At 36.9% G+C, this 13,814-nt stretch overlaps 1 protein-coding gene across 6 annotated transcripts in view; it reads right to left on the bottom strand.

The window, feature by feature from the left end:
* Window positions 1–727: 727 nt before the first annotated feature.
* als2b (alsin Rho guanine nucleotide exchange factor ALS2 b) overlaps window positions 728–13,814 on the bottom strand; it is a 97,202-nt gene continuing 84,115 nt past the window's right edge. For all 6 annotated transcript variants that reach the window (XM_056267052.1, XM_056267053.1, XM_056267055.1 and 3 more), the window contains 19 exons: window positions 13,033–13,103; window positions 12,874–12,940; window positions 12,585–12,787; window positions 12,434–12,499; window positions 12,257–12,355; window positions 11,721–11,885; window positions 11,055–11,166; window positions 10,703–10,780; window positions 9,605–9,738; window positions 9,334–9,498; window positions 6,838–6,955; window positions 6,526–6,683; window positions 6,335–6,442; window positions 5,618–5,794; window positions 5,481–5,526; window positions 3,391–3,452; window positions 3,151–3,300; window positions 2,642–2,738; window positions 728–1,412 (listed from right to left, as the gene is read on the bottom strand). In XM_056267052.1, the coding sequence (XP_056123027.1) occupies window positions 1,374–1,412; window positions 2,642–2,738; window positions 3,151–3,300; window positions 3,391–3,452; window positions 5,481–5,526; window positions 5,618–5,794; window positions 6,335–6,442; window positions 6,526–6,683; window positions 6,838–6,955; window positions 9,334–9,498; window positions 9,605–9,738; window positions 10,703–10,780; window positions 11,055–11,166; window positions 11,721–11,885; window positions 12,257–12,355; window positions 12,434–12,499; window positions 12,585–12,787; window positions 12,874–12,940; window positions 13,033–13,103 (2,115 nt within the window). In that variant the 3' untranslated portion in view covers window positions 728–1,373. The remainder of the gene's footprint in view (window positions 1,413–2,641; window positions 2,739–3,150; window positions 3,301–3,390; window positions 3,453–5,480; window positions 5,527–5,617; window positions 5,795–6,334; window positions 6,443–6,525; window positions 6,684–6,837; window positions 6,956–9,333; window positions 9,499–9,604; window positions 9,739–10,702; window positions 10,781–11,054; window positions 11,167–11,720; window positions 11,886–12,256; window positions 12,356–12,433; window positions 12,500–12,584; window positions 12,788–12,873; window positions 12,941–13,032; window positions 13,104–13,814) is intronic.

The following is a 13,814-nucleotide window of genomic DNA, read 5'->3' as shown; positions in this document are numbered from 1 at the left end:
CGTGATATACCCTGCAGATTATCTATGTCGCTCAGATTATCTGTGCTGCAGACAGATCTAACCATCAAATAAATAAAACAATGTCAATAAAAGGAAATAATGCATTAGGCTTTTGAGCTTTAAAAAGTGTGTCTCAACTCAAAGCTATTGCTGGGTAAAGAGATGTATTGACAGACACACATCCATAACACTGTCAGAGGCACTTTTAAGAACGCTTCATGAGAAAGAACTGATTTTAGCAGTGAATACTACAGTGCTTGGCTATCAAGGGACCTTTCTGCAGTAAAACGCAGAAAATAAATCTCACAACCAAATCAGTTTAGCATGCAAATTGTGGCTCGTTGCTTTTTTCCAGTGTGCCAGTGACATCCACTAAAAAACTTAAACACTGCCGACGGTTACTCAGAGATGCAGAAAAAGTTGAAACCATTTCAAGTGTTTTCTGAAATAAAGGCTTCAGAAAACTGACTACAAGATTACTTAACAGTGCATCAAAAAAAAAAAAACTGCTGGAAACGGTTGTGCAAGTGCATTTAGAAAGAACAAAAAATATTGTGTTGACCCACAAACACTTTCTATTTCTTAGTGTCAAACGTTTAAAATACCAAGTTCAATTTGGCTGAGACAAAGAAGCTGGTAAACAAAGACTTGTACATAATAACGCAGGTCACCATCCCTGCACAGTTGGTTAAGAAAGCTCAAAATGGATCAGACGTCAGCAATAAAAGTTTCTTTTCATAGACATTCAAGCACAAGCAGCACATAATTTTTCATTTATGTGAACAGATTCATGATTTAGGTCCATGGCAGTGTGCTGTTTGCCATGAATGATGTAATACGATCAGAAAAATGTAGTAGTTTACTTCAAAGATGGAGGTAGATTGCAACCATTATTTCAGATGGCTTACAGTACACTAATGAACTTCACACATCATTAATCGACAACTGACACTGGATCGACCAGTGTGTGCTTGAAGGGAGAGGTGACATGCTGTTAAACGTCATACATTCTGAGCCAATGAAGTACAGGCTCTTTAATAAAAGAACAATGAGTACATGTATATCTGTAGCATGATGGAATGGCAGCAGTTAAAACGCCACAATGATGGCTTTTTGAGCGAGGAAGACACAAAAATGTAACAAATAAATGTTAATAAATGCCAAACCAAAGTCTGACTTGCACATAAACGGGACTGTTTGAATGTGAGAATGTCAGATTCTAATGGAATCACCCTTCACCGGCCATGTGATCCAGGCTCGGAACGTGATTGGCTCCTCACACATCAAGTCTGTTTCTTGAACACTATTGGCTGGTCCGTTTGTCAGTCATTGCACTGCCTTACCAGATGGGTTTGGAGAGATCATTCCGTTCATTACGTGACCTTCTCGTGCTGGATTTGATAGTAGCATGCCTGTACAAAGCAAATCAGATAAATCATGTTTAAAAAATGTATTATTTAATCAATATTTAAAGACCACCGAGGCAGTTTATGATTAGTTGTCTGTTACTAAACAACTTTTACATTCTATAGGTGCGATGTTCAGCAAATTTTTACGGATGAAATCCAGTCATTTGAACGAGAATCCACGTGATTGGGAATGTCATGCGAGGGCAAAAGATTTCTATACGCAGATTTCTCAAAGGGTTCAGGTTGGTCATGTGGATTCACTATTGGAAATGTGTTTGGTTTGAAAATTACTTCATGCATCGCTACACTACTGACAATTGACAGTGGACCTTTTTTTTGCTCACAAAATTTTGCCAATCATTTATTGGTATAGAAAAAAAATGTGATGTTTGGCTGAAATTTTACAGATGTGACCACATGTTACCACTGCATGGTGTCACACTGTATAATCTTTCTGATTATATTTTTCTTAAAGGATTAGTTCACTTTTAAAAAAACTTTTGCTGATAATTTACTCACCCCCATGTCATCCAAGATGTCCATGTCTTTCTTTCTTCAGTTGAAAAGAAATTAAGGTTTTTGATGAAAACATTCCAGGATTTTTCTCCATATAATGCACTTTGCTGGGCACCAAACGGTTCAAGGTCCAAAAGACAGTTTCAGTGCAAACTGCAAACTGTTCAAAGATCTTTAAACGATTCCAGACGATGAATAATGGTCTTATCAAGCGAAACGATCGGTCATTTAAAAAAGAAATAACAAAGTTTAAGTTTTATAAGCTCAAATGCTCGCCTTGCTCTGTTCTGTGTGACTCTCCTGTTCGAACTCGTTCATCAAAATGAACGAATCTTTTTCCGAGTCAATTCGTTCGCTTGATAAGACCCTTATTCATCGTCTGGAATCGTTTAAAGCCCTTTGAACAGTTTGCAGTTTGCACTGAAACTGTCTTTCGGACCTTGGACAGTTTGGTGCCCAGTAAAGTGCATTATATGGAGAAAAATCCTGGAATGTTTTCATCAAAAACCTTAATTTCTTTTCGACTGAAGAAAGAAAGACATGGACATCTTGGATGACATGGGGGTGAGTAAATTATCAGCAAAAGTTTTTTTTAAAGTGAACTAATCATTTAACTCAATACAGTGTTAACACCCTGATAGAATTACAAGGGTGAAATGTTGCTTTAATTATATCAAAAGTTGAATATAGTGTAAAAACCCTTATTTACACTATACCTTGAGTGTGGTGAACATGATGCCATGCTCTCCATGTTGTACACATGGATCCATTAGGTCCTCAATGAGACTGACCTCTGACCCCAGATTCCTTATCCTGAAGAAAACAACAGCTGTCAACTACAACATGCCTTGTTTTTAAAAATGCGTTATTTTCTGTGCTAAAGCTTATGCTGATAAAAAAAGACTGTCTAAAAGGAACACATAATCAATCGTTTATAAAGATTTCTGAAGGATCATGTGACACTGAAGACTGGAGTAAATTCCGCTTTGCATCACAGGAAAAAAATACATTTTAAAATATATTAAAACAAAAAGCTGTTATTTTAAATTGTAACATTATTTCACAATACCTATTGTTTTTACTGTATTTTTTTACATATCAAATAAATGTAGACTTGGTGAGCATAAGAGAAAGTTTTACCATCCCCCAAATTTTGAAAAGTAGTGTACAATATACATATTCCCAAAAAAAGGGTGCATTAGAAACCCCGTGATATCATCCTTACCGTGCACGCAGAACAACGAAGAGGAAGACAGGAAACAGGTCATCCATAGACCACAAGAAATCCTGTTTCAGGAGTGTAAGTACTTGCTGGGTTATCTCCTCAAAGGTCAGCTGGATGACCTGAAGCTTATCTGAGGGGGTGAAAGTTGTGCTGTCGAAATAAAAAGAGAAAAAAACCTTGAAAACAACACACCAGAGAGAGAAAATACAAAAGTTATAAGACAAAAGAAAAATCTCCAACCTTATTTGCTGTAAAGTCTCAACCGCTGAGGCAAAACAGGCGTCTTTTGTGCTTGAGAGAACCTACACACCAACACCCAAAATATTTCCATGAATATTGCTTCATGTTCCAGGAGGTTATTATTTCAGGTATAATCAGCATATTGCCTTCAATGAGAGATTTATGAGACGTTTTAAAGTGCCCCTATTATGCTATTTTTAAAGGTTCCTAATGTTGTTTTGGAGGTCTCTTACAACAGGTTTACATGCATCCAATGTCAAAAACACTTTCGTGTACTCATACATCGCAGCATGACCTCTTTTCTCAGTGTCTGAAACGGTTCAATAAAAGATTCGGTCTCGGCTCCGGAGGCTTCCACAGCACTGATTCGAACAGTAACGATGGAATAATTTTTACCGTATCAATTCAAGCCCGGGTCGTCATCATTAGGAAGTGCACACAAAGTGTTAAATTTACAACAAAATATTTGAGTTACTTTTTCAAATAAGTTATTTTCCCATGTACTGACTGACACCTCTCCTGTCCCCATGTTGAGAGAAATTGTGAGTAAGTGCAGAGGCGTTGTGTGCGCTGTGTAAACATGATGCTTATTGTAGTTCTAGACTAAATGTGAACATGCATATACTTATCTCACTTGCACAAAAACAGATTTAGTATTCCTCAAAATGAATAAACAAAATGAAACACAAACTCAGAATATTACGCAAACCTGAAATGATTAAATATGTTAAATAACACAAATATACTTTATGTATTTAATCTCACTTTATTAACCAGGTGCTGACCCTTTGATGATCCAATTCAAGCAATTAAGAGTGTTGAACTCATAGACAGTATAAGAAGTGGACAGAGCCATCTCATTGGAACTCAATTGAGACAGTTGAAGCCCATTTTTAGCGATTTTTGAGCACTTCCGTTCCTGACGCGCAGACTCAAACCGACTCAAACTAAGCTTGATGACGTGAGCAACCTGTCTGACAGACGTAAATCTTCTAGTAGCTGTGCGTGAAAATTGCCAACGTTAATCTTGCAGAGACGGGGAACTTGAGCAAAGAGTTCTTTGGCGTGAGTGAGCAGGAGTAAGTATTCCGTTGCTTTTATGGACTCATTATCTATGGGCTTCTCCCTTGACGGGACGTCCCCCCGATTGCCTGCGAGCTTCTCCTCCTGTCTGTACGGTAATTTCTGTACAGCGCGACAGAGAGTCGAGTGGTTATGACGCAATCGTTAGCCTATTTTTACAAAATCTGTTTCTACGGGGCCATAATGTAACATAGAAGGTAATGGAGCCCTTTATACATTGTCGTGTTTCTTTAGAAATGAACAATGGACAAATGGAGTCTTTAAACGCCTCAGATGTAAAGTTATTCGCTGTCAAAGTGACGCCAAAATGAATGGGAGTCAATGGAAATGCTAACGCAAGTGAAGTTCTGCTACAAGATGGCGGCACCCGGCCGGCTTCAACTTCCGGTCGATGGATTACCCCCTTGGTTGAACTTCTCCTGCGTCCTATTCTTCTGCAATCCAGAATGGCAGCACAGCTGAAAGGTTTGTCTGAGCTGCGCCCTCTACTGTTCAGGCGTGAATTTGTATTTCCTTCAGCCTGAGCCCTATTCATTTCACTTTTGATGTGAAAGGGCCTTTACGTTTGTCAAAAATAGAACTTTTATTATTTGAAAAAAGCAAAAACAAAAAACAAGCAAGCCCAGCCCAGGTAAGAAAAAGCAACGCTTAAGTAAAGTAACACAATACTTTCCATAAAAAGTAACAATTAGTTACTTTTTTAGGGAGTATCGCAATATTGTAATGCGTTACTTTTAAAAGTAGGGTTAGGGCTATGCACATTTTTTGTACAAACCTATGTACGTTCATGCACAAAGACAGACTGGAATTTCTGATGACTAATTTCAGGAAGTTCAGAATCGGTTCTTTCGTTTGGAAGATTATTGTGCATTTTAAAACTTTGCAGACCTCACATTAACAAACAGCTATATTACAAACTACACAAAAAGAAATATCTGAAAAAGCATAACAGGGGCACTTTAAAAAAAAACTTATAGTCTCTATTATAAAAGGACATTTTTAAATACCTGTTGTTTTTCTCCATGTACTGTAACAGTCACAGGCCAGAACTTCCTATGAAAACAGTTGTTAGTGGCAGTAAGATGGATCACTACAGGATAATCAAATCCAAGTATGTCTCATTGTAGTTGTGTGTGGGACTCACTGTTGCACCCCGAGGAAGGCGAGCAGCGCCAGGTCTGGTTGTTTGTTGAGTCGGAGCACACACTCCCAGTACACATCATCCTCCTTCTCTTTCTCTAAAGCGTAGAGAGTGAAGAGAGGAGGATAGAGACGTGGCAACAGCACCGGTAGGAGGAGAGCAGAGCTGCTGACCACACACCTGCCACACACACACAACACATCATATGACTACTAAAAAAATAATGTGTTAAAGACAACAGCTCATAAAAGCACAGAAAAATCATCTGAATTGATAAAAGTATGAGATAAAAAGTCGAAATTATAACGTTTTATCTCAACTGTGTCAATTTAAACTTTTATCATAATTATGACTTAGTATGTCATAATTTCAACTTTTGATGTCGTACTTATGATCATCAAAGCATGATTTTTTTTCTTATGCGGTGGAAATGAGCTTACAGAGTTTGCGCCTATCAAGTTCCAAATAAAAAGAGAAATTAATCAAATCAGATTAAATACTTTTCATTTCTAAATTCACTAGTTTATCAAATATAAGTATTACCTCATGGTGATTTAATATGTAAGCATTTTTTGTTTCACTTCCAGTAAAAAAGCTAACAGTGACATTAATAATTACAGTTGTATAAAATAAAATTACTTACACTGTAATATCAGAGTTTGGTCCGCTATTATTTTTCTGATAATATTATATCTGATGAGATCATGATATCTTACATACCCAGGTTTAGGAGACTCAAGCTGCTTCCCAGCAGGGTCTGAGCCCCCCGTCTCTTTTGGAGGGTCAGCCAATGAACCTCCTTCCTCAGGCAAATCAGGGAAGAGGAATCTAAACACAAACACACACACATAAATATTCATGGAAAAGACATTTAAAACAGACTTTGTTGTCAGTTTGACTCACACACTTACCTGACGAGCTGGAAGATGCAGCTGAGATAGGACTTGATCTCATTGACGGCCTGGGGCAGTAATCTGCGATTGGCCCCAACACCAACGTATGTCATACGGTACACCGAAACCAATGTCTCCACCAGTCGACCCAGAGGATGCAAGGGGGTATCACATGCCTAGGGTCAAACATCAGGGGTCAGTGACATATAGTGCAAAATCCTCACACAACTCCTAGAGGAGCAAAGAGGGACAAAATACACTGGAAAGACATTATAATGTTAAAAAAATGTGGTTATTATCAGTTAATTGATGACAAGTGGCAATGCTTACCTTGACGAGGTACCGGCGGATTGTATGATACACCTCTAAAGTCACAGGACCCACATGATGAGGGATAAACTCAAGACTCTCCAGCGTTTTGTGATGAGAGCGACTCAGCAACTCTGGACTAAAAAAAAAACACACATGTTCAGCTTTTATGCTGCCTTCACGTGCTATTTGAAATGTCCTACTTCCCACTTCTGAAGTAGTGATTACAAGATTTTCGCATTCAAGTGATTTGTTGTCGGAAAGATCAGGAATCAAGGAAGACACCAGGTTTATTCTTGCCTATTTATTGGGAAAATCTTATTAAAGCCAAAATGATATTTAGCATCCTATTCATTGACAACCATATAAACATTCACCACGCTATCTAGATAGTCTGCTTGCTGACAATTCTAGAATTTCGCTGTGTATAAAACATGCAATACGCTTTAAATTATTATTCATATATGCAAATATGCACTACTTTAACGACAGGACAAGGTGATGTAGCTGTTGTGGAAAAAAATAAATAAAGAATACCAGTCACAGCAGCAATCATCCATTTAATTTGCAACAATCAAGTCCCACTCTTAATTTTTTATTACTACTTAAAATATGATTAGGGTTTGGTTTAGGGTTAGTTGCATGTAATTATCCATAATTTATTGGTATTATTACAGTAAGAACATGTGACAAGAACACTGTTAAATAAAGTGTTACCTTCATATGAGTATAAGTCATACCGCCCGCCCCAAATCCATATATTTATTTTGGTTACACTTTATTTTAAGGTGTCATTGTTAAAGTGTAATTATATATTTAAGTACTGAGCAGTGTTGTGTGTAACGCGTTACAGTAACATAACTACTTTTTCGGGTAAAAAGTAGTGTAACGCGCTACTACTGAAAATTTGGTAATGAAACGTAGTTCCTTTTTCAATTCGGCGCAACGTTACTTTCCCCAGGGACAGATTATCTGTCCCTGGGATTTGACAGCGATCTCCGTCATTTGATAGATTTGACCGCGATCGCCATCTCCGTAGTGAACGCCCCAGAGAGAAATGCACATAATGGATTACATAATCAGAGAGTAGCCTATTTCTTTTAGTTTTGAATTGTTTCGTTTAAAGACATTTCAAGCTTAAATTCTATACGTTGAGTTTCGGTTAATTTATGATGAGATGCTCCAGTTCACGTGCAATGCAAGTGACCACGCCGGCGCTTCCATGATTATACTGTCTCCTATATTTGCTTCTTATTTATTAAATACAGGCATTTGGTTGATAAAAAATGGATTAAAATTAAGATTCAATTTATACAAAACGAAATTCGCTTTAAAGAAAGGCTTTCTTCAAAACAAAACTTAATGAATTGGTCAAAATCATGTCTGATTGACTCAATGTCTCCCGATATATTGCGCATCCATCTTACTCGCGCTGTTCACTTTTCATAATCACCATAGTTGGAAAAAAAATAACATTATAATATTTTAACAAATTTGAAACTAAATGTGCTTATTTAATGGCTACAACACGTAGGCTATAGTAGGCCTACAGACTCTCTATTTGTATATTGCTGCACATTAATTTCATTCTGAATTTTGCACACATAAGTTGAAAGGCATTTGTTTACGTGCATTTTAAAACATATCTGCAACATTTATCAAGTTCACGGATAATTGTGCGTGCATTTATTAATCATTATGATACTAAAATCATAATAAGGTAGGCTATACTATGTACAAAAAATCAGATGAGCCCAGAATATGAATGCAACGTGTTTACCTACACGTTAAGCATTTTCCTCCCATAGAAAACCATTATAAGAACGCTTAATTTGGCTTAATGCAGATTAGAATGTCCCCTTATTATGTCTAAATAACAAGATAAGTTTTCTTTTTTTTTCTTCACCATGCGGTTCAGGACTTCCATAGAATACAGTCTGAATATAATTACTTCCAGAAATGATTTTTGGGGGTGCTAACAGGTGCTTTGGTCTTTCTTGGGGGCTTTCTTTCTAGCCCCTAGCGCCGCCCATGCATATACCTATCCATTAACCGGCATTTCTTCATAAATATTAAAATTTTTGATAAATGCATTATGCATTTATGGCATTATATATGGCATTATGCATAGTAGAACTTTATGTAGGCCTACACCTTTAGGAACAGATATTGGGTTCTGCCCAAAGTCAAGCAACATAAAAGTAACGTAAAAGTAACAAGTAACGTAAAAAGTTACTTTCTATATGGGGTAACTAAGTAAAGTAATGAGTTACACTACTTTTTAAAAGTTACTTCCCCAACACTGGTACTGAGTAATATTAAGCAACTACATGTATTTCCTATAGGTAGTATTTATGCATAATTTACTGCTAATACTATGGTAAGTACATGTAACATATGTAACATGGACACTAAGCAGAAAAATGGTAACACTTTATTTTACAGAGTACTTGGTTGTCAGCTTAGCAACATGGTTATGTCAGGCTCAACTATGAGTGCATGTGTGTTTAAGTGTACCTGTCTCTTTGCTGTCTCAGGTTAGCAGTGAGCGCTACAGCAATGTTGTCCCACGCTGTAGTGGTTTGCCCTTGTCCAGGAGGATCACAACCTAGCCTGTTCCAGCACTCCACGAACACGGCCTTCCACTTCTCTTCGGAGTGAACTGCTAACCTGCCCAGTTTACTGCAGACAAACACAATCACACATACAGTACATATAGGCTCTCCATCAAAAATGACAATGTCACTTAACATTTGAATATGCTACACAGTTCAACACATGGTCTTACAGTGCATGAGCCTTCTCCTTGCCTGAGTCGTAGAGGCTGGGTTTGTAGTAAGAACCTGACATCTTTAGTCCGGTTCCCCAAACCCCACTAAAAGAGCCTTCGATATAGTCTCCATTCGGCATGGTCAACATGCCCTGGAGAAAGAGAAGATAACAGACTTGTTTGTGTGAACATACACCACCATTTAAAGGTGCAGTAAGCGATTTCTGAAAAACACTGTTGATATTTGAAATCGACACCCAAACAAACACACCACTCCCTTCATTGCTCCGCCTCCAAAATAAGGAAAGGCTTGTTTTCAAGCCTTCTTGCTCTCCAATGCTGGAAAGCTTCTCCAGTATTAATGTGGGTCCTAAAGCGTTTGCCTGATTGTAACCCTTCTTCTTCCAATTATATTCTTCTGACCTTTTCCTCTTTGGTAATATACAAATCTTCCTCTTGCTCAGTCTCTCTCCTCCCCCATCATGAGCGGATACATCTATCACCTATTGATGATTGGCTACAATAATGTTTTGGTGCTCAGTGGATCGGTCTGATCTTTTTCTCCTATTTACACAGCCAGGACTATGTAAAAAAATATATTTTTCAGCACACACAGAAATCTAGCAAATATTCACAAAATGTTTGTTTAGGTTGCATTTTTCAGAAATTGCTAACTGCACCTTTAAAAGTTTAGGAATCGGTAAGATTTGTTTTGAAAGAAGTCTCTTGTGCAGTACAACAGTAATATTGTGAAATATTGTTACAATAAAAAAAAGTTTCTATTTTAGTATATTAAATGCAATTTATTCCTGTTTTGGCAAAGCTGAATTTTCAGCATCATTACTCCAGTCTCCAGTGTCACATGATCCTTCAGAAATCATTCTGATATGCTGATTTGCCTCTCAAGACATTACTTATTATCTTCAATGCTGTGTAACTTTTTTGTGGAAACCGTGATACATTTTCTCAGGATTCTTTGATGAACAGAACATTTTCAAAAAGAGTTTATTAAAAAATATTCATTTCTTTAAAAAAATATATATTAATGACCCCAAACTTTTGAACGGTAGTGTAGATGTGTGTGCATACTAAGTGTTTGTGAGCATTATAAATCACCTTTCCATTTAGAGTCCAGTCTTCTGAAAATTCCCCTTCAAATGTGGTGTCATCTTCAGACAGTAGCACCCCAGTCCCCTTGGAGAGAAACAAATTACAAGATTAAAAAAATTTCAGGTTTTGTCATTTTTGTAGGTTCAAAAACAGTAAAACTTGATGTGTGGGGAAAAAAAAGAAGAATAAAAAAACCATATCCCTAATATTTGATAAATATTGTGTGATAACTGTTAAATAAAAGCAACAATGCTCAAGAGGCCATTATATATTGTGAATATAGTCATAATCAAGCATGGCTTATCATATAGTACCTACTTTGCTTAAATAAAACCAAATGTGTGTATGTGAACCTCACCATCATTTTGTTGTTGCTAAAAGCACCTTCATAGTAGAGGCCGAATTGTGTAACAACAACTCCGTTCCCCTGACGCTGATCATCCAGCCACATGCCCATGTACTTCTCCCCTCTGACACAAACAACAGTTAGTATAGTGCACATATACTTACTCTTGTCTTAATGTGTGTAATATGTTTAAAGACCCCCTGTGGTGATTTTTTCCCGTTTTAAATTTTTCACGTTTTTAAAGTTTTTAATGTTGTTTATATGTCTATGTGGTGTTTTTAATATGCTTTGAACTACCATTGCTGAGTATTTTCTTCTTAAAACTGCAGTGAACCAAAGACTGGAGTTTCTGACATCACAAACTACCTTGTAACCAATCACGTCAACGAGTGGATCTCTGAGCTTGAGGGAGTGAGTGCATGCGGGGCTAATTTGCATATTCATAAAACCGCGTATACTAAATAAGGCAAGGGTGCAAAGTTACATTCAAGCTATTTTAAGGCATGAAGACATTTGTTTTCAAGGAAAAAACGTTTTAATATGTCATTTTGGTAATCAAAGATGAGTTTTAAGGGATACAATTATTGACTACAGGGGGACTTTAATACATTTCAATTCAAGTCACATAAATGCCACAACCATTTATACGACCTCAACCCTTCTTGTCTATTTGCATACCTGGTGATGTCATCAAAAACTCCATAGCCAGATTTTTTGTCGTACTGCCACTGGCCGATGAAGACACTGGGAGAGGTGGAATTCAGCTTCCCACTACGCAACATCCCATGACCATGACGCATGTTATCTTGAAACGAGCCCTCGTACACTTCACCAGATGCATACCTGAACACAAACACACACTCTCTCTGTCAGTTCCATGAAATCATATCACAATTTGATTTACAGTTTATATTTACTTTTATTTTTATTTTTTCTATTTATTTGACTTATCAAATCTCAAAAGACTTGTACTTGCATCACAGAAATTATGTTTTAATATATATATTACAAATAATATTTTTTAATAATATTTCACAATATTACTGTTTGTATTGTATTTTTGATCAAAGAAATGCAGACTTTGTGAGCATAAGAGACTTCTTTCAAAAACATTAAAAAAATCATACAGACCCAAACCTTTTAAAAACGGTAGTGTACATACAGAAATATACATTTACATTACAGAAAAATAATAAAAAAACACAACCACCAACCTGAATGTTCCAAAGCCGTGCATCTTGCCATCCTTCCATTGCCCTTGGTAATGATCACAGCTGTTCAGGTTTTTGTTCGGCACAACATAATCTCCAAATCTGCAAAGGAAACAATAATTGAAATATTTCCAGAAATGGAAAATAAGATAAATCAGCATAATAATCTGAAAAACTAACCCATCTTCAAGGCCATTCTTAAATGCCCCTGTGTACATTCGTCCATCGAGCCATTTGACCATGCCCCTAGAAAACACACATAGCCAATCATCATCATGATCTCACTTTTAAGAAGACTTTCACACCCACAATTCCCTGTCCAATGACCTACCGCCCGTGGGGTTTCCCTGAGACCCAGCGGCCCTCATACGTGGCCTCCTTGAGCCGACTGTCTTTGTAGAACGTGTACGATGCCGTCCGTGAAATGGGCGGGTCTGCTCTCTGGGTCACCCCTGTAGTAGGCGGTATCCCATCATGCCCCAGTCCGCTAAGCGCCTGCTCCACCGCCTGGTTTATAGAACGAAACCACTTCGCCTGGGAAGCAGGTGATTACTGTTTAACCAACTATCCATGTTTGTTTCTGTAAAGCTCATTATCATTTTGAGTCAAGCTGGGTCTACCTTTTCAGCTGGAGACGAGGCCAGCAGAGTGAATGTCTCTTCTGGTGAAGTCACTTTTAAACCATATCTGCACAAAACAACACAAATAAACACACTGTATATGTTGTTTTATACACTTTACTACTTAATAATGCTAATATAAATGACTGGCACACTCACAGGCCCGTGTTCTCCTCAGAAATCGGCTCCACCCACAGAGTAGCCAATGGGAAGATGTGATGAGTGGAAAACTGGGAGGAATTAAAAAAGAAATAACTAAAGCAAGTAACAATATCCTGAAAATGAATGCACTAGGAATGTACACAATTCTGCTGCCCATTCCTGATCAGTGATGCACAATATATCAGTACCATATCAGTTATCAGCAGATATTAGGAGATCTATATATATAATTTATTTAATTGTGCATGCATTTCCCCTGGTTTTTTTCTCATTTAGATTACCTTTACATCACTCAAAAGTTATTTAAAAACACTAATAACTTAATAACTTTATTACAATTTAATCTATGACAAATGTCAACAAGAATATCCCTTTGTCATACTCTTACACTCCTGTTCAAAAGTTTACCAGATTTTTTGTTTTCTCACCAAGACTGCATTTTATTTGATCAAAAATAAAGAAAAAAATTTATTCTATTTGAATATATTTTAAAATGTAATTTACTCCTGTAATGGCAAAACTAAATTTTCAGCATCATTACTCCAGTCTTCAGTGTCACATGATCCTTAAAAAATCATTGTAATATGCTGATTTGGTGCTCAAGAAACATTTCTTTTGTGAATAGAACGGGATTTGAAATAGATTTCTTTTGAACAATGTAAATGTCTTTACAGATCAATTTAATGGATCATTGCTGAATGAAAAAATATTAATTTCTTTTAAAAAAAACATACTTAAAGGACTTCATTTAGATTTGTGATTTATTTTTAACTTATTTA

Source organism: Rhinichthys klamathensis, unplaced genomic scaffold (genome assembly GCF_029890125.1).
Source record: "Rhinichthys klamathensis goyatoka isolate OS25496 unplaced genomic scaffold, OSU_Roscu_1.1 h1tg000254l_1, whole genome shotgun sequence".
Lineage (NCBI taxonomy): Eukaryota > Metazoa > Chordata > Actinopteri > Cypriniformes > Leuciscidae > Rhinichthys > Rhinichthys klamathensis.
Note: the sequence above shows the minus strand (reverse complement) of the source record. Positions and strands in the feature narration are given on the sequence as shown.